This window comes from Oncorhynchus kisutch, linkage group LG23, assembly GCF_002021735.2.
Source record: "Oncorhynchus kisutch isolate 150728-3 linkage group LG23, Okis_V2, whole genome shotgun sequence".
NCBI lineage: Eukaryota > Metazoa > Chordata > Actinopteri > Salmoniformes > Salmonidae > Oncorhynchus > Oncorhynchus kisutch.
In genome coordinates, this window is record NC_034196.2 from 39,165,750 (window position 1) to 39,185,671 (window position 19,922).

At 43.5% G+C, this 19,922-nt stretch overlaps 1 protein-coding gene across 3 annotated transcripts in view; it reads left to right on the forward strand.

The window, feature by feature from the left end:
• Positions 1-17,395, forward strand: part of wrn (WRN RecQ like helicase) — a 40,672-nt gene extending 23,277 nt beyond the window's left edge. For all 3 annotated transcript variants that reach the window (XM_020457743.2, XM_031802812.1, XM_031802813.1), the window contains exons 26-36: positions 3,868-3,931; positions 5,037-5,110; positions 5,422-5,509; positions 5,964-6,076; positions 6,396-6,510; positions 6,722-6,853; positions 7,287-7,449; positions 8,956-9,119; positions 11,781-12,053; positions 12,219-12,371; positions 17,109-17,395. In XM_020457743.2, the coding sequence (XP_020313332.1) occupies positions 3,868-3,931; positions 5,037-5,110; positions 5,422-5,509; positions 5,964-6,076; positions 6,396-6,510; positions 6,722-6,853; positions 7,287-7,449; positions 8,956-9,119; positions 11,781-12,053; positions 12,219-12,371; positions 17,109-17,222 (1,453 nt within the window). In that variant the 3' untranslated portion in view covers positions 17,223-17,395. The remainder of the gene's footprint in view (positions 1-3,867; positions 3,932-5,036; positions 5,111-5,421; positions 5,510-5,963; positions 6,077-6,395; positions 6,511-6,721; positions 6,854-7,286; positions 7,450-8,955; positions 9,120-11,780; positions 12,054-12,218; positions 12,372-17,108) is intronic.
• The last annotated feature ends 2,527 nt before the right edge of the window (positions 17,396-19,922 follow it).

Below are 19,922 nucleotides of genomic sequence, written 5' to 3' on the forward strand. Positions count from 1 at the left end.
ATCTCCGTCCATGGCTAATTTAGGAGAGCCACCAGAGGACGTTTTTTAAATTTCAATGACGTTTTGGTTTTGATGTAATGTGATTGGTGTATTGCCAATTCCAAACTGGTTTCCCTTAACACTTTTTCATTGCGGTAGTCACTCAGTTTAGCTCAACGCTTTTATTTAAAAAATTATCAAGGGGAGCCAAATTCTTGCTGAATTCCCTTGCTATTAAATTCAATTATGTGAGCGCCAAATTTTCATATTCTCTTTGACCAGACAGCATCAGATAGATGGGCTGCACATACAGAGACAGAGGGGCGCTGTTTTGCTCTCTCTGATGCTTTCTCTGGTGAGATACATTCAGCCACATGCAAATTGAAGGACAATTCCTCCCCCCCCCAAAAATGGTTTTATTTTCATGTCAACATGTTTTTGGGAAGCTTGGCTTCCCTTGTCATACATGAAAACACGCCATTGGTCGACATAATATTTGAATTGAGGTAGTTGGATCATAATCATTAGGATATTATAGCGATCCACAGTGGAAGACATCATAAATGCCCCCCCAGAAAGTGAACTAGTCATTTCTAAAAGTCTAGATCGATGTAATGCTGCTTTATAAACAGCAACGGTTGCTTTAATAAATAGGCTCAATCATTTTTTACTGGCGAACTTGGTCGATGTTCAATTAGTTGGCGGCAAAACGTAGAAACAAAAGCATTCACCGTGAAAGTTGAGACATGTTGGCCCTTCGTATATACATGGTGCCATGAAAAAGGATTTGCCCCCGTTCTGAGTTTCTCTATTTTTCATACTGAATGTTATCAGATCTTCAACTAAAACCTAGTATTAGATAAAGGGAACCTGAGTTTACAAATGTATTCATATATGTTACGCAACACCCATTTCCCCAATTGTGTGAAAAAGTGAATTGTTAGTGGGCCAAAATTCCTCCACAGCAATGTGAGAGAGTGGTCAACAACTACAGGATGTAACGGCGTTCTTCGTTTGTTGAAAGAGAGTCGGACCGAAATGCAGCGTGGTTACTCATGTCTTTAATGAATGAAAAGTGACGATACATGAAATAACTATACAAAATACGAAAACAACAAACGGAACGTGAAACTTATTACAGCCTATCTGGTGAACACTACACAGAGACAGGAACAATCACCCACGAAATACAAAGTGAAACTCAGGCTACCTAAATACGGTTCCCAATCAGAGACAACGAGAAACACCTGACTCTGATTGAGAACCGCCTCAGGCAGCCAAGCCTACACTCGACACACCCCTAATCAACCACAATCCCAATGCCTACAAAAACCCCCAATACGACAACACAATAACCCATGTCACACCCTGGCCTGAACAAATAATAAAGAAAACACAAAATACTAAGACCAAGGCGTGACACAGGAAGTATTTGGTTGCATTCGTTGCAGCTCAAGGTGGCACAACCAGTTATTGAGTGTAAAGGAGGCCATTCTTTTTTCACACAGGGGCATTGGGTTTTCCATAACTTTATGAAATAAATTAAATAAGTATGTAAATGTTGTGATTTGTTGCCTTTATCTGATATTAGGTTTTGGTTGATCTGATAACATTCGGTATCAAAAAATGTGCAGAACCATTAGAAAGGGGGGCAAATACTATATAACTATAATATCCACGGTTCTGTAGGCTTTGAGCAGCACTTTGTTATAAGCATACATGTATCTGACTTAATTATTGTTTTCTTGCTCAATCCGCGAGCAACAAACGCAGACATTTCTCTCAATACACAGGGATGTCGATTCGCATGGGACTCTATTCAGAGGACCTTGGATTTAATCGAAAAACTGTTGTTTTTGTTCTTCCCGTTTGGAATTATTATTCTCCTGCTTTGTAAAAAATGACCCACATGGCATATTTGGACCGGACTTAAATGACGGATGTGGTGATTTGTGCTTGTGCACATAATTGTACGTCCCTATCCTCCCCAGTAAAACGAATCCTGACCGAATAGGGCTATAGGCGCAACCAGCTGTTGCCACACATCAACAAAACAGTTTGTAAAAACATCAAAGAGATCAAAGTTAACACACCGTTGAGGTGCCAAATGGGGCAGATCTCCTGGCATATTACATCTCCTGGCATATTACATCTCCTGGCATATTACATCTCCTGGCATATTACATCTCCTGGCATATTACATCTCCTGGCATATTACATCTCCTGGCATATTACATCTCCTGGCATATTACATCTCCTGGCATATTACATCTCCTGGCATATTACATCTCCTGGCATATTACATCTCCTGGCATATTACATCTCCTGGCATATTACATCTCCTGGCATATTACATCTCCTGGCATATTACATCTCCTGGCATATTACATCTCCTGGCATATTACATCTCCTGGCATATTACATCTCCTGGCATATTACATCTCCTGGCATATTACATCTCCTGGCATATTACATCTCCTGGCATATTACATCTCCTGGCATATTACATCTCCTGGCATATTACATCTCCTGGCATATTACATCTCCTGGCATATTACATCTCCTGGCATATTACATCTCCTGGCATATTACATCTCCTGGCATATTACATCTCCTGGCATATTACATCTCCTGGCATATTACATCTCTGAAATCTGTACAGTAAATTCACATAAAATACAGCTGGAAAACAGGCTCCAAGACAGCTTCTGCCCCCTAGCCATAAGACTGCTAAATAGTTCATTAATGGTTACCCAAACCATTGATCTGGTACTCGTACTCGGCTCCCGAGTGGGGCAGCGGTCTAAGACACTGCATCTCAGTGCAAGAGGCGTCACTACAGTCCCTGGTTCGAATCCAGGCTGTATCACATCCGGCCGGGATTGGGAGTCATTGAAAATAAGAATGTGTTCTTAACGGACTTGCCTAGTTAAATAAAGGTTCAATACAAAATATAGCTCCTTTCTTGTGTATTTTATTCCTCTTGTTACTATTGTCACGGTTAAGTCTACACCCGTTGCATGTGACAAATACATTTTTGTTAGATTTGAGAAAAAGCTCATTCTAGACGACTTTTGTATATTCTGTTGCATAATGACATGTTTATAATATTTAGTGTAATTCCAGATTTTCCAGGCTTTGGGAAAGGGAAGTTATTTGGGATTATTAGTGTGTGTGTGTGGCGCAGACGCGATGCCTCTGGAATGTCATCAGCTTGTCAGCATCACTGAGAGCTGTGTAGTGGAGGTTAGTGTAGCCAAAGCATTATTTTAAAACTCCCTTGTTCTTGACAAGGCCTCCATATTCTTCCCTGGCTCCACCATCCTGCAGCTGTCCTTTTTAAATGAGTGTGAAATGGTGCAAATCACCACCATGATATGGCTCCTGGATGTATCAATGTGTTGGCTTTCATATCTTTTTCCTCTCTGTTTCATAGTGTGCCTTTCTGGCTCTCTCCACACACGCACACGCACACGCACACACACACACACACACACACACACACGTGTTTTCTTTGGCTTCCAGTCAAGTTCTGCCCTTGACTTTCTTTTACATTTTTACAGTTCAGTCATTTAGTAAATGCTTACTCTTAGAGCAAGTCACATTGGCTGTGTTATTTTGTGGAGCTGTGTTCTGCTTCCTCCTAACAGAAGAGTGATCAATTATCAAATGCCTCAAAAAATGCAAAGCTCACTAAACATGTTTTAATTTGATTGAAATGTCACCTTTGTCTGTCGTCTGGTCATCTGGTACTGTGTAGGCTGTTTGGTGAACACTCACCAATAGTTCGGTGTCTTCATGTTACAAATAGGTATTCAATCATTGGTGAGTAGTCACAGGGAATTTTCTCAACCCAGTACAAAAAGCTCTGTGTGCCTCTAATTTCAGACGAAAGCAGAACCCTGCAACCTCCACCACTAATGCCCCTGACAGACAGTATTCCACCTCTCAGGTGAGTGTGTTCTGGAGGATTGGTACAGAGAGAATGACTAGCCACCACCACTAATGCCCCTGACAGACAGTACCACCTCTCAGGTGAATGTTCTGGAGGATTGGTACAGAGAGAATGTCTAGCCACCACCACTAATGCCCCTGACAGACAGTACCACCTCTCAGGTGAATGTTCTGGAGGATTGGTACAGAGAGAATGACTAGCCACCACCACTAGTGCCCCTGACAGACAGTACCACCTCTCAGGTGAATGTTCTGGAGGATTGGTACAGAGAGAATGACTAGCCACCACCACTAATGCCCCTGACAGACAGTACCACCTCTCAGGTGAATGTTCTGGAGGATTGATACAGAGAGAATGACTAGCCACCACCACTAATGCCCCTGACAGACAGTACCACCTCTCAGGTGAATGTTCTGGAGGATTGGTACAGAGAGAATGACTAGCCACCACCACTAGTGTTTTTACAGATCTCATCATTTGGTCCCACTTTAAACAAAGTACAACTTATAAAGGCTACATAAGCACTACATAAATGCTTCGCAAATCTATAAGCGTATGTCATACTCTATAAATTCTGTGTAAAAGGTGACAGGTCCTTCCCACTGTAGGGTGAGCTGCCAAATGTCATAACACACTATGTTTATACACAATTGATAAATGCGCTTATAGATTTGTGAAGCATTTATGTGGTGCTTATGAAGCCTTTATGTGGTGCTTATGAAGCCTTTATGTGGTGCTTATGAAGCCTTTATGTGGTGCTTATGAAGCCTTTATGTGGTGCTTATGAAGCCTTTATGTGGTGCTTATGAAGCCTTTATGTGGTGCTTATGAAGCCTTTATGTGGTGCTTATGAAGCCTTTATGTGGTGCTTATGAAGCCTTTATGTGGTGCTTATGAAGCCTTTATGTATGCTTTATTTATGCCTTTTATAAGTTGTACTTAGTTTATGGTGGGCCTATTTACATTTTTTGTAACACTTAAGTGCCAACTGAAATACTTTTTCATCCAACAACACTATTGAAGTGCATGTTATTGATGGAAAATGTTTGACGGTCAATAAGTGTTGAATATGTCAACTGTGATTTTTCCTGTCTCTCCACAGAACAGTGGGTTAAATGTCTGTTGTAGGCCAGTGAACAGCAAATCTATCCAGAAGTTGGACATGTCATCTAGCAGGTATGAAGAGGTTGATGTGGAGAATAGAGGACATGATATTTGCGTGTTTATGTGTACTTAGTTTGTTCGGATCCAATTTTGTAGTGAGAAACCTCTGAAACAACACAATAGGTGAATATTTTAATAAAAGTGTATGGTTTCCCAGATACCAAGTTAAGTCTTGGACGAAAAAACCCTTTCAATGGAACTTTTCCATTGATGAATGCTTTTTATTCCAAGACGAGGCTTGATCTCTGTTCTGGAAACCAGCCCTTAGGTTATAGGAAGATGTGAATTCTCGGGTTTGATGGCTTTTCGTCACATATTTTTAGTGACAGGACGCCATCCAAGTTGTTGACCCAGGTAGCGGTGTCCAAACCACAGCCAGCCCCCATCTCCGCCAGAGAGCTTGAACTGCAGGTAGAGTCAACAGAACAATAATCCCTACTCTCTTAAGGTGCACTCTATTTGATGAAACCAGTCAATTCAATAAATCTTTATCGTTCCCAAAAGGTAATTCGATTGTATCAATTACAAGACAAAGTACAGTGACACACATCACATTTGCACAAAGACTGGCAGACATAAGAAAATAATACAAAATAAATCATATGTAGAACACTTACAAGATCATTGTCCATAATAAGTATTCAAGTTCCCATCAATGTGCTGCCTCCCATAGAAATATATGCTGTGAAACGTGATCTTGCAGAGCCTCTCGTTTCATAGTCAGTGTACTGTAATTTCAGATAGGATTAAAAAGAAAAGCAGGCATCTCGTATGCTGCCTATAGCTCATTGCATTACACGTCATCATTTGTTGATTCTTGCTGATGTTCCTCTCTTGTAAATATCTGTAATTTGTTGTTCCATAGACGGCGTTGTACGCCAAGCTGGTTGCTGAACGACAGAAACTGGCCAGTGAGAAGGACATCCCACCGGCCATACTGGCCACCAACAAAATCCTCCTGGAAATGGCCAAGATGAGGTACATTGGGTTGATGGGGGTCTGCCTTCATGTATGGTGACTCACTTCGTCTTGTTCACTTTTCAGGAGTCGGTAGTCATAATTCGTTTTGAATTTAGTGGGACATGTACAGTACCAGTCAAAAGTTTGGACACCTACTAGTTCAAGGTTTTTTCTACATTGTAGAAACGTAGTGAAGACATTAAAACTATGAAATGACACATGGAATCATGTAGTAACCAAAAAAGTGTTAAACAAATCTAAATGTATTTTAGATTCTTGAAAGTAAAAAAAATCTGTGTACTCTTTGCTAGTTGATGATGGTGTTGGTGTTTTGCAGGCCGTGCACTGTGTCCAGTCTGAAGCAGGTGGATGGTGTTTCTGAGGCAAAGTCCAGCATGCTTATACCCCTCCTCAAAACCATAGCAAGTTTCTGTGAGCTTCACAACTTGAAGGTAAGCCATGTCCATAATTGAGACAGGCATAGGCTATGTTTCAACTATCATAAACCATAAGTTAATCCTACATGATCATAACAATTGGCCTCATTACGTGTTCCTAAATGTGTTTTCCCAGATTCTACTACCAACAACATGGCAAACAACACATTGGCTGGTATTTGTACAGGGTGTTCAACAATGTCTTAAACTCTTGTCTGTTGTCCAGGTGGACTCCTCGACTCTGGCTTCAGCCCCAGGTCCAGAGAGCGTTAGAGGGGTGGTGACTGGGAGGTCCTCCTCTCTACCTAACAGTATTGCCATCACCTACAGACTGTTCCAGGAGGAGGGCAAGAGCATGGTTAGAGAGCCCTGTTTAGTCCTGGCTACATGAAATGGCCATCTGGTTTTATTTATTTCAATTGGAGATCGTATCCTTTTCACAATGTCATACCATTAAGAAGCATGCTATGCTTGCTGGGAGAATCTTTCTACATGAGCCTTCCCCCCTACAGTTTCTGCAACTATGGTGGAAGTCAAACCAGGCCAGTACGGCTCTACCTTGTTTGGTATAATAAAAAATATATATATTTTCAATTTAGGGCTGTATTCAAATTTGATATACATACCACCACTAACATGCATATATCTGGACGTTGAGGACGATGGACGATTTAGGTGCACAGACCTGAATTCAATTTCCACCTACTGTGCTCTTCAACTGACACCGTCCATTATGAGCACTATAGGCATGTAATGTGTTGTTCTTAAAGATATGTGTGTGTTGTGTTCAGAGGCAGGTGTCTGATGTGCGCAGTTTACCCGTTGCTGTGCTAGAAACTCAGCTGATCCAGGCCTTCAGGGCAAACCACCCACTGGACACAGAGAGAGCTGGTCTAACAACCGCCATACGAACTACTGTCATCCGCATCATCCAGTCACACCCTGTCAACTCTGGTACGGACATGTCACTTCCTGTATCGCTCAAAATTAGATTAGATCTCAGTCTCATCTAGGTTGAGAAAAACTCTACATTAAACACTAGCCTGGTCCCAGATCTGTTGTCTCCTTCTGTAGCCTGGTCCCAGATCTGTTTATGCTCAAATCAAATTTTATTTGTCACATACACACGGTTAGCAAGATGTTAATGCGAGTGTAGCGAAATGCTTGTGCTTCTAGTTCCGACAATGCAGTAATAACTAAGTGTAAAGGGATAAAGAATATGTACATAAAGATATGAATGAGTGATGGTACAGAACGGCATAGGCAAGATACAGTAGATGGTATCGAGTACAGTATATACATATGAGATGAGTAATGTAGGGTATATAAACAAAGTGGCATAGTTTAAAGTGGCTAGTGATGCATGTATTACATAAAGATGGCAAGATGCAGTAGATGATATAGAGTACAGTCTATACATATATATATGAGATGAGTAATGAAGGGTATGTAAACATTATATTAAGTAGCATTGTTTAAAGTGGCCAGTGATACATTTATTACATCAATTTACATTATTAAAGTGGCTGGAGTTGAGTCAGTATGTTGGCAGCAGCCAATCAATGTTAGTGATGGCTGTTTAACAGTCTGATGGCCTTGAGATAGAAGATGTTTTTCAGTCTCTCGGTCCCTGCTTTGATGCACCTGTACTGACCTCGCCTTCTGGATGATAGCGGGGTGAACAGGCAGTGGCTCGGGTGGTTCTTGTCCTTGATGATCTTTATGGCCTTCCTGTGACATCGGGTGGTGTAGGTGTCCTGGAGGGCAGGTAGTTTGCACCCGGTGATGCGTTGTGCAGACCTCACTACCCTCTGGAGAGCCTTACGGTTGTGGGCGGAGCAGTTTCCGTACCAGGCGGTGATACAGCCCGACAGGATGCTCTCGATTGTGCATCTGTAAAAGTTTGTGAGTGTTTTTGGTGACAAGCCAAATTTCTTCAGCCTCCTGAGGTTGAAGAGGTGCTGCTGCGCCTTCTTCACAACGCTGTCTGTGTGGGTGGACCAATTCAGTTTGTCCGTGATGTGTACGCCGAGGAACTTAAAACTTACTACCCTCTCCACTACTGTCCCGTCGATGTGGATAGGGGGGTGCTCTTGCCAACTCCATTGTTGTAATTGTGAAGGGGCAGAAACAGACTGACCCAGGCTACATTCAACTTTATTTACCAAGATAAGATTGTTTATCACGTCCTGACATGGTTTAGGGCCAGCACATTTTTCCCAGATCAGAAAAAACTCCTGAGAAGGAGTGCTTTTCTTGGATCAGGTTCCCCCTCTTTTTCAATATGATGTAAAAGGCCAAACCGATCCAAGATCTGTACTTTTACTCTGAGACGCTTCGGCTACATTAATACAGGCAGCCTAATTCTGATATTTAAAAAAAAATCTAATTGAGAACCCCCCCTCTCTCTCCACACTGACAAACCGTGTCGCTCTCGACTAACGTATCCTCTTTCCCCAGACCTCAGTGACATCAAGGCCATTCGAGCCAGAGTCCCCGACGACATCAGCACCTTCCTCATCCAGTTGACTGTGGAGCTGCTGCAGAGACAGGGGATGCCCACGGCCCCACCTGCTGTTTCCACCAGCCTACAGCAGCCTGAGCTCACCTGGATAGAACCCGAGGTCAATATAAGATTTTTGTTATATAATATCTGTCAATTAGCAGACGCTTTTATCTAGGGATGTAACGATTCACAAATGCGCATCGGTCCCAGATTCAAGTGTTTAAGATACTAGTGCATCGGTCCACGGACCCCAAACTGATCCAAATGTAGGATGCATCGGTCCACGGACCCCAAACTGATCCAAATGTAGGATGCATCGGTCCACGGACCCCAAACTGATCCAAATGTAGGATGCATTGGTCAGGAAAGCAATTCAAACGTTACGAATCGCCGGTTCACTAACAGTCGTTGCTTATATTACAGTCTGCCGTCCGAAAACATCTTATGTGACATGTGACCTGATCTTGCACATCTGCTCTTTGCCTTCAGCATTCAAATGCTAAAATGGCTTGTACGATATACGGCTTTATTAGTTGTGACCACAAAACTATCACATGACATAGGTGCTGTTGGAAATTGTGTTTTTACCAGAATAGAAAAGAGAACTCACCTGGCTATAACCTGCTGAACGGGGATTACAATAGATTTGATTGAGATGTTTCAGGTTCACCATCCGAAATAGTTTTAGTTAACAAGCAGTGTTTTATGGTCATTTTTAGATATACAGGGTAAAGTTGATGATTTCATTACAAGGACAGCAATCCCGTTTTATGAGGTGCGCTGCATCGCTGATGCGGGAGCAAAGAAATAATGGTACATCCATTTTGAGATGGGGGAAGGAAATTGTGATCAAAAAAATACATTTCCTCTCACTGTCAACTGTGTTCATTTTCAGCAAACTTAACATGTGTAAATATTTGTTTAACAAGATTCAATAACTGAGACAAACTGAACAAGTTCCACAGACATGTGACTAACAGAAATATAATATTATAATGTGTCCCAGAACAAAAGTCAAAATCAAAAGTAACAGTCGGGAATCTGGTGTGGCCACCAGCTGCATTAATTACTGCATTGCATCTCCTCATCATGGACTGCACCAGATTTGCCAGTTCTTGCTGTGAGATGTTAACCCACTCTTCCACCAAGGCACCTGCAAGTTCCCGGACATTTCTGGGGGGAATGGCACTAGCCCTCACCCTCCGATCTAACAGGTTCCAGACGTGCTCAATGGGATTGAGATCCGGACTCTTCGCTGGCCATGGCAGAACACTGACATTCCTGTCTTGCAGGAAATCACACACAGAACAAGCAGTATGGCTGGTGCCATTGTGGCTGGTGGCATTGTCATGCTGGAGGGTCATGTCAGGATGAGCCTCCAGGAAGGGTACCACATAAGGGAGGAGGATGTCTTCCCTGTAATGGACAGCGTTGAAATTGCCTGCAATGACAACAAGCGCAGTCCAATCATGCTGTGACATACCGCCCCAGACCATGTGGTGTACCAAAATGCAGTGACGCTGTCGTGATCGAAGCGTTACACCACTGTATTCCCTTGGTTTATTTCTCCTTCATTGGGGTATTACTGGTGTAAGTGTCTCATGAGGGTCTCGCTCCCCTGTAGTCAGCACGGATCCTACTTTCTGATTAGAAATGCACTGATGTCAGGTAGTTTATTCATCCTTATCAAGCCCAGAATGGAGCCATCATTTGATGTAAATATCACTACTGATGAACGACGCTACTATCTATCTACCGTGCCTTAAAGTATTCACACCCCCTGACTTTTTCCACATTTTGTTGTGTTACAGCCTGAATTTAAATGAATTAAATTGAGATTTTGTGCCAGTGGTCTACACACAATAACCCATAATGCCAAAGTGGAATTATGTTTGGAGAAATGTTTACAAATAAAATGAAAGCTGAAATGTCTTGTGTCAATAAGTATTCAACCCCTTTGTTACGACAAGCCTAAATAAGTTCAGGTTAAAAGAATGTGCGTCACAAGTTGCATGGACTCACGTTGTGTGCATTGTGTTACTACATAATTCACCATGGATATATTTCATTTTATATTCAGATTGTGCCTGTGACAAAGCCTTCTCAGCTAATGTATACCTTTCAAATACACCTGTGTGACGGTTTATTTCTCAGTGTGGTTGATAACAACTCCCTCAAGGTGAAGGTATAATGACATCTCCAGCCCTAAAGTTGTGCACTATAGTCTCTATCTCTCTCTTTCTGTACACGCTCTCTTTATCCCTCTTTCTCTCTTTCCCCACTCTCTCTTCTCCTCCCCCTCTCTCCTCCTCTCCCTCTATGGCCACTCTTGTCAGTGCAGAGCACAATCTCTCGGGCTGCTCTAGTCCCCATTAAGGGGACAGGCTTTAAAGGCTGACATCTGGTGCCTTCCTCTCAGACTGATTACTACAGGGGACCTATTTCCTTAAAGGCTGACGCAGCACGACAAGCCCGGCCCCATGCCCCAGCCAAGCTTCATGACCCAGCCTGGCCCCTGTCCTCAGCCCCACTGCCCTCTCCAGATGTGAAAGCAGCTTGGGAGGTTTTTCACACCACTGGCCCACTTCTACATGGGAGTCATCTCCCTCGTTGCTGTTGAGTCCATGTTAGTGGCTCATAGTGATATTTGACACTGTCAGTTTGGGTAGGATTTCGTTGCAGTTGTTAATACTAGCTCCTAATGGAATCCAGCTCTCAAGTCATATGTGACATCATTCACTAGCACTAAGTAGGCACTTCATTTGTGTGTTTCTTCCAGGACAAACCGGTGAGAGAATCTTCCGTCCACAAGCCAGTGAGGATAGAAAAAGACCCAGCCCAGCCAGCCCCAGTGGAGCTATCCCCAGCCCAGCCAGCCCCCATCAAGCTATCCCCAGCCCAGCCAGACCCCATCAAGCTATCCCCAGCCCAGCCAGATCCCATCAAGCTATCCCCACCCCAACCGGTTGGTTGGTTAGCAGTCGGACTCCCAGACGAGATGGAGATGAGTATGGAAGAGGATGACCTGTTCAGGGATCTTCCAATGCCTGAGGTAATGTTCAGCTAACAAAGACAAATGGATTTAAAACTAACCTGTACTTTTTACATCAATACACCTCTGCGGAAACCTATCTTCATTTGTGGACTAACATGATTTGCAGTATGTCTCAGTCAATGTGTCTCCTACTAAAGATGATGTCTTTTCTCTCCCTGGTAGGAAGTGGGTCCCGTCTCAGAGTATGTCCTTGCACCTAAGGCTCTTACTGCAGCCGCCAAGGCTGTCCCCCAGACCAGTGCAGTGAAGCTGGCATCCTGGAACCAGGAGCCACTGGATGAGGACACACATGAACTCTTCAGTGACTCCCCTCAGGTAGAATGTATTGACTTTCAGCCTAGAAAAAGTGGATTTCACTCACGATATGAAACGATGTACCAGACCTATTATTTCAGCAAGATAGACACGTTTGATTCACAAACATAACAAGTGTCAATGTGTCGGGTACGTGATGATATAAAAAATATTTCTTACATTTCAACAAAGGCGATGAATACCTATTATTTTCAATGGATCACTTTTTAAGACATTAACTATGGATTTAATCATCAATAAGGCAGAGGAGGTTAAATATCTGCTCTCATCAGCATCCGGCTTCCATCAACTTAATAATTGGCTCCCAAAAATCCCTTTCCTTGCATTAAAGAAACCACTCAGTAAGCCTTTTCAAAACCCTGGGAAAACTCCAGTCTGTACTTCCAGTGTGTGGCGCTCTCTAGGTCAACGTCAGTGCTCTTGTTCAACTGTTGATCTCTCTTCCCAGGGTGTCCACACTAAGGTCCTCATTTCCACGTGTAATTGGATGGAGCTGAACTCATTAGCATAAATCCCGTTGGTAATACCGTCCATCAAGCCCAATTCTATCTCACCCACTCCTGTAGCTAAAGGTCCTCAATAGAAAGGGAAGTAGTGTCATTGGCCCACTGAAAGGATGCGTTATGCATCCACTAACTGGTCATTCTGGTGTCCGTCTGGCAGTGTGACTAGAAATACCGTCACACAGTTGTGGTGATAAGATGGTCGCCACTGGTTCATCTTATTTAGACCTCTGCCAGTTGTGGTTTTCACAGCGCAACAGAGCAGATTGTTTGAGAGCTGTTTAATACCGACGATTGCATGCAACTTAAGAGATCTCCCTGATGACACGGGTGGTGATCTTGTGCTCTGACATGCAGGAATTCACCATAAATCCAAAACATTAACAGATCTGCGCCAGATGAGCCCACAGCAGGATGTCCACCCGCCCCAGTCAGGCGAACACACAAACCCTCTGGTTAATGCAGAGTTAATTGTTATTCGCCACAAAGGGCTTTGTTTATTTGTGACGTTCTCCAGAGGGTCGTGACCCTTGGATCTCGCTAATCCCACACGGGAGGATCGATGGAAACGCGGTGTCCCCCGTCTAACGAGATGAGTGTGCCCTGGCTTTGCCTGGAGCTGGTTTGCGTTTAACCTCTGACCTGGAGTCAGCGCTCAGCGGGAGCATCTTGAGCGCCCTTTGACCTCCTTTAACCCCATCAGTCCCGAGACCCCTGCAAAAATCGGCTTTTCATTTATCTGACTTTCATTTATCTGCATGTCCAGTCCTTATATTTAGCCTCACAATGAATTGTTGTACCATGTCCTGTTCAGGACAACCAGGGCTACAAGTAGAACACAACACTATTTGATATAAACTGTTGCATTCATGAGTTTTATGGACAAAAATCAATAAAAATATATATATAAAGTCCACCAAAGCAAAAACCTGATAAATGAGTTTATAGAAGGCTGTAAGTACAGAAATGGTTTTCTCTATGGGAAATGAATATCCAACTAGTCAGTGACTACTGTGTTGAGTTTGACAGCAACTTATTACAATATATGATTTCCCTTTTTTAAACCCCTTACCATAATGACTCTTATAACAAAATGTGTGTTTGTGAGTCTCAGCTTTTCATAGCTTTTTAATAGATTGTAGCTCAAACCAATCGGATTTTACAGACGTTTTTGTCAAAAGACCCGGCCCCCTTCGGGAACCGCCCTTGTCTCATAAACACCGCTCTGGCTCAGCCCTCTTTAGCTCAAACACACAATGTTTAAAAGGGGTTAGAAGTCCAAATGGCGCCGGCGTCGTAGTGGGACTCGTGGGTTAAAGGCCACTGGACACCCCTGCTGTGTCGAGGGTCTGCAGTGGTCAAGAGCTGGGACCAGGTGTGGACAGAACAGTCTGCAGTGGTCAAGAGCTGGGACCGGGCTGCAGTGGTCAGCAGACTGTTGAGTTATGTCTGTCTCTCCACAACTGACTGCATTTCTTCACCATGATCAATTTGAGTTTTTTTTTTTATCAGTGTTTCTCAAAGAAAAACCCTCAATCATTCACTGTTGATGTGAATGTGTACTTGAAAGCTTTATTTTTTTCCACCTTCTCCGCACGCTTCACTGTGCCTGCCTCCTATTCATGGTAACCTGTAGATCAATATGTGCATTAGAGCTCCCTCTAAATAGATCAACAACCGGATCCGTTCTCCCCTTCACCAAGCGGTGGCGGTGAGGTCACTAAAGATTTAGCACCAATGAGATTGAGGGAGACAAAAAAATATAAATGCTCTCCTCAAGGAAATTACATTTAGAGGGGTCAGATAAACGGCTTAGGAGGAATTGTGATGGATGGTAATCCGATTTTGGATAGCACGCTTGTGTGTCTTGTATTGATGCAGCTGCTTGCATGAGACTCACATAGACATACAATGGACTGCGGACACTAGACCAAAGGAGGATCCTGGAAGTCCAGTTTAGTCTCCAGGTCCAACCAATTGTAGCAGTCTAGCAATTCATTATTGTCTCTCGGCACATTTGGACGTTACAAATTTGTGCTGGTACATATTTCCTATACTTCATTATGACATGCCTATCAAATAGATTGATCCTGTTTTTATCATGCTGTGTGGCCAAGAGATCTATTTCTCATATAGACTTTATACAGTTGTTTTGACACCAGCTTGTTTATTTTATTGTGGTTGGTTTTCAATCACAGGACCAGCTGTGCCAGCTTTGTTTTTAGAACTCTTCATAGTATATATCAGAGATGCCACAGATGGGGGATTTATTGTCTGAGGTTTGTGTGCATTCCTCAACCTCTATTCATTTTGTAGCTTAAGTCATTCTGGCCTTGTAAGCATTTTTGTATCTCTGACTTGAGGAGACACAGAGAGTCACTGAGGACCCCTGAGCTTTTCAGTAAGAGCAGTGTTATTGGCTGTATGGCGTCTCTATTTACCCATCCAATAGGTCACGTACTGTAGGTCAGACTCCTAAGCCAGTGTGGTCTATTCACCAGAGCTACTTTTTCTAATCTCTGTCTAGCTTCAGGAGACACCACAAACCTCACCATAAAATAACTTGTTCTTATAAAGGTAAATATAAATTTAAAAAATAGCTGTTTTTGTTAACAGCACATACCTTTAATGGGTGTTAAATACGCATATTAGAAGTTACTTCAAATCTAATTTGATTTATAGAAGACATTTCTTACAACAAATAATAAAAGCTGGGAAATGTGAAACACAACGGTTCTATGGAAAAATAAAATGGGGGGGGAAGAGTTATTGCATTCATCCATCATCCATCCATTTAGCACCAATACAACTCAATTCAGGTGGAAACAATCGGAGTGAAAGATGGAATGTGATTTTATTTGACTAAAGAACTGTGAATTCGATGCGACAACTGGGACCAATTCTGCAGACAAACACTCAATTTAACAAAGGCCCACCAGAGCTTTCTCCTACATGATCTCCGTAATAACTTTGGAGCAGGCTTCTCCCTGAAGTACCTTTCCATATTTTACATGACAGCTGGTGAAGCTCTCAGTACCAGAACATTGCCAGAACAAGTGTGAAGTTCACATTTAGTTGGTTGATGATAAGAACTTGAAAGGGAGTACCCAGCAGGCAAAACTGGTTGCAATGGCGTCAGGTTGTATATTGGTTTGATAGGGATGTTTGGTTCACGTCTTTTTTATGAAAAAGGAGTCTTTACAATAACAACGATTTTACGTGTTTTCCCCACCTCCGGTCGCGGGGAAACACTGGGGGGGGGGGCGTCCGGAGGTGGGGAAACACTGGGGGGGCGTCCGGAGGTGGGGAAACACTGGGGGGGGGCGTCCGGAGGTGGGGAAACACTGGGGGGGGCGTCCGGAGGTGGGGAAACACTGGGGGGGCGACCGGAGGTGGGGAAACACTGGGGGGGGCGTCCGGAGGTGGGGAAACACTGGGGGGGGGGGGCGTCCGGAGGTGGGGAAACACTGGGGGGGGGGCGTCCGGAGGTGGGGAAACACTGGGGGGGGCGTCCGGAGGTGGGGAAACACTGGGGTGGCGACCGGAGGTGGGGAAACACTGGGGGGGGCGTCCGGAGGTGGGGAAACACTGGGGGGAGCGACCAGAGGTGGTGAAACACTGGGGGGAGCGACCGGAGGTGGTGAAACACTGGGGCGGGCGACCGGAGGTGGTGAAACACTGGGGCGGGCGACCGGAGGTGGTGAAACACTGGGGCGGGCGACCGGAGGTGGTGAAACACTGGGGGGAGCGACCGGAGGTGGGGAAACACTGGGGGGAGCGACCGGAGGTGGTGAAACACTGGGGCGGGCGACCGGAGGTGGTGAAACACTGGGGGGGGCGATCGGAGGTGGTGAAACACTGGGGGGGGCGACCGGAGGTGGTGAAACACTGGGGGGAGCGACCGGAGGTGGTGAAACACTGGGGGGGGGCGATCGGAGGTGGTGAAACACTGGGGGGGGGGCGACCGGAGGTGGTGAAACACTGGGGGGGGGGCGACCGGAGGTGGTGAAACACTGGGGGGGGGCGACCGGAGGTGGTGAAACACTGGGGGGGGGGCGACCGGAGGTGGTGAAACACTGGGGGGGGGCGACCGGAGGTGGTGAAACACTGGGGGGGGGGCGATCGGAGGTGGTGAAACACTGGGTCTGGGGATAGAAAGGTCTCTCAATCAGTGTAGAGCTTTGATAGTTTTTAGTGGACTCATTGTTGTCAATGCATGTTCATCTCTCCACAGAATGTCAGCCAGCCGGCGAAGAGAAAACTACCAGACTGGGCTGAACTACCAAGAGGTTCAAGTTCTTTGGCCTGTACAAAGAAAACCAAAAAGAACAAAGGACTTTTTTCGTAACTGACCAGTGACCAACAAATTATTCTTACTGACCAAATGTTTCTGATTTTCTTTATTACAAAATGGCAAACAAGGTGTTGATTTCCAACTTAACAATGTAACATAGCAGACTAATTAATGTAAAACATGTCATTATGTAAAACCTCTTGTAATAAAGAGACAACTTGAATGTACAGTATTTTAGAGGAAATCATTGGGTAGAATGATTGAGTCATGGAGTAATCTAATTTCTTAATGAGTTGCATCTTGTTAAATTAGTACCCGTAAGTGAGAAGTATCTAATGTAACTGTGCCAAGTTGACAAGATAATTATTAGTATGTTATAAAATATACAACTCATTAACAAATGTATCATTGGTAAAAATGACCTTTTCACAGAGATCATTCAGTTTGTTGCTGAGCTAAGGTATTTGTCATTCATTCAAATCCTGTACAGACCTTCAATAATTACATTTTAAGGTTAAGAGATTAGCAAATACAGGGCTTTTACATCCATGTGGACATTTTAATCCTGGTTCAGATTAGTGTGTCTGCAGACACCACTTTCTATGGAGAGTAACTGGCAAAACTTAATTTGTCACAGTTTGATCCTTGTGGGAAGAGAACTGTACCAATTATAAGACTATCAAATGCTGATTTCCTGTTCTGGAGGCTCTTTTAAAGTTTGAGACCTGACCATTTTTAAAAACAGGAGAGGTTCAGAGTAGATCTGATCACTTAATGTTTCCAGATTATAGTGGTTCACTTTGCTTCACATTTTGCCTGGATAAAAGACATTACAGTTCATAGTGATTCTTGCAGTAAAGCCACGATGTGTATCCGTGCATTGGCCAGTACTACGGCAGTTATTATGACATCTACATTTGCTCAACTATGCAATGTCTAGCTAAACTAAACAAAAGTCCTCTCAATCAAGCTCTAACATAAATGATTATATACTGTATGCATGGTTTATTTTTAAATATCAACTGTATTTGAGCATGTATTTTTGTAGTAAATTATGCATTTAACTTTTTGTTGAGGGTAACAAAAATAAAATCCACCCTCTTCTTGGAAACACAATATAGAAAGGAATCAATTTCACCATTGTGGCCATAGTGCTATCTCAGAAGTGCATCTCATGCTGACCAAAATACACTTGACTGAATCTAAGTATCTCCTGTACCAATACTATAGATTTCCATTGGGTGCTGTGGCTAAAGTGAAACCCCCTTTGAGGTCATTCTAAACAGCCTGCCCTCTTTGGCTCAGAGTGTCAGAGTCAGCGATTACTTTACATTAGTTAACTGTCTCGGATACCGTGGCTAGTTTGATGCTGAAGCTCTGATACTGTCAAGTAACATAAAAGTGCAGATCAGGACTCTTCCCCCGACACCCTACGCATTTGTTATAAACCCGGCCCTCATCAATAAAACCTTAAAAGAGGAAAAGCCCAGTCAATATAGTGTTTTATAGAGACGGGGAAACATGTTAAGAGTTTGATCAGAGACCCGGGCTACATCTATAGTACAGTCGGAACTAGAAGCACAAGCATTTAGCTAACACTCGCATTAATATATGCTAAACATGTGTATGTGTCCAATATGATTTGATTTGAAACACAGCATTTCAATTACTGATCGATTGTTCTTTAACTAGCGTCAAGGGGTGCGCCAAGCACAAATGCTTCTCTCTCGGTTGCGTCCTAAATGGTACCCTATTCTCTCTGTAGCTACAGTACATGGAACATGGTCAAAAGTAGTGCACTACCTTATGGACCCTGGTCAAAAGTAGTGCACTACCTTATAGACCCTGGTCAAAAGTAGTGCACTACCTTATGGACCCTGGTCAAAAGTAGTGAACTACCTTATGGACCCTGGTCAAAAGTAGTGCACTACCTTATGGACCCTGGTCAAAAGTAGTGCACTACCTTATGGACCCTGGTCAAAAGTAGTGCACTACCTTATGGACCCTGGTCAAAAGTAGTGCACTACCTTATGGACCCTGGTCAAAAGTAGTGCACTACCTTATGGACCCTGGTCAAAAGTAGTGCACTAGAAAGGGAATAGGGTGCCATTTGGGACATAAGCTCATTGATGACTCCCGTTGTTTCAAGTTGGGCTGGATGTCTGACCAGTGCAGCCACACGAGTCTGCTGCTGGGTGTACGTGGGAGCAGCAGGTGACCAGTGAAATGAATTTGCAGGACCTTTGCTAGGAAATCACTCTAAATTGCCGTTGGAGCTCGGATACATCACGTGTACTCTAATATAATCTATACATTTTCGCAGCACTCTCTTGAAGAGTTTCGCCTCTGCGCTGAGATATTTGTGGACGGGCTATCCTAGTGTTTTCCTAGTCGGCATAATTCTTGTCTTGCTGTCTACGCCATGAGAGCGTGCACATGTAGAAAAAACCCCTTCATGATATTCATATTCAGGACAGATAAATACTGCTTGTGTCATAAAGGGTAGAGTTCAGGTCTTCCAGAACGATGTTAATGTTTCCAGTTTTTGAGATGGAACTCATTGTTATTGTATCCATGGCATCACATTACTCATGCCACCCATACTTTGCTAAAGAGATCTAACATGTACTTTGGCTAATTTACCTATTGCCTTGGTACCAACATGTTTCCATTGTCAACGACATTTGTATTTTCAAATTTGCTCCTAGACAAACTAAACTTCTTTGCTCGCTTTGCGGACAATACAGTGCTACC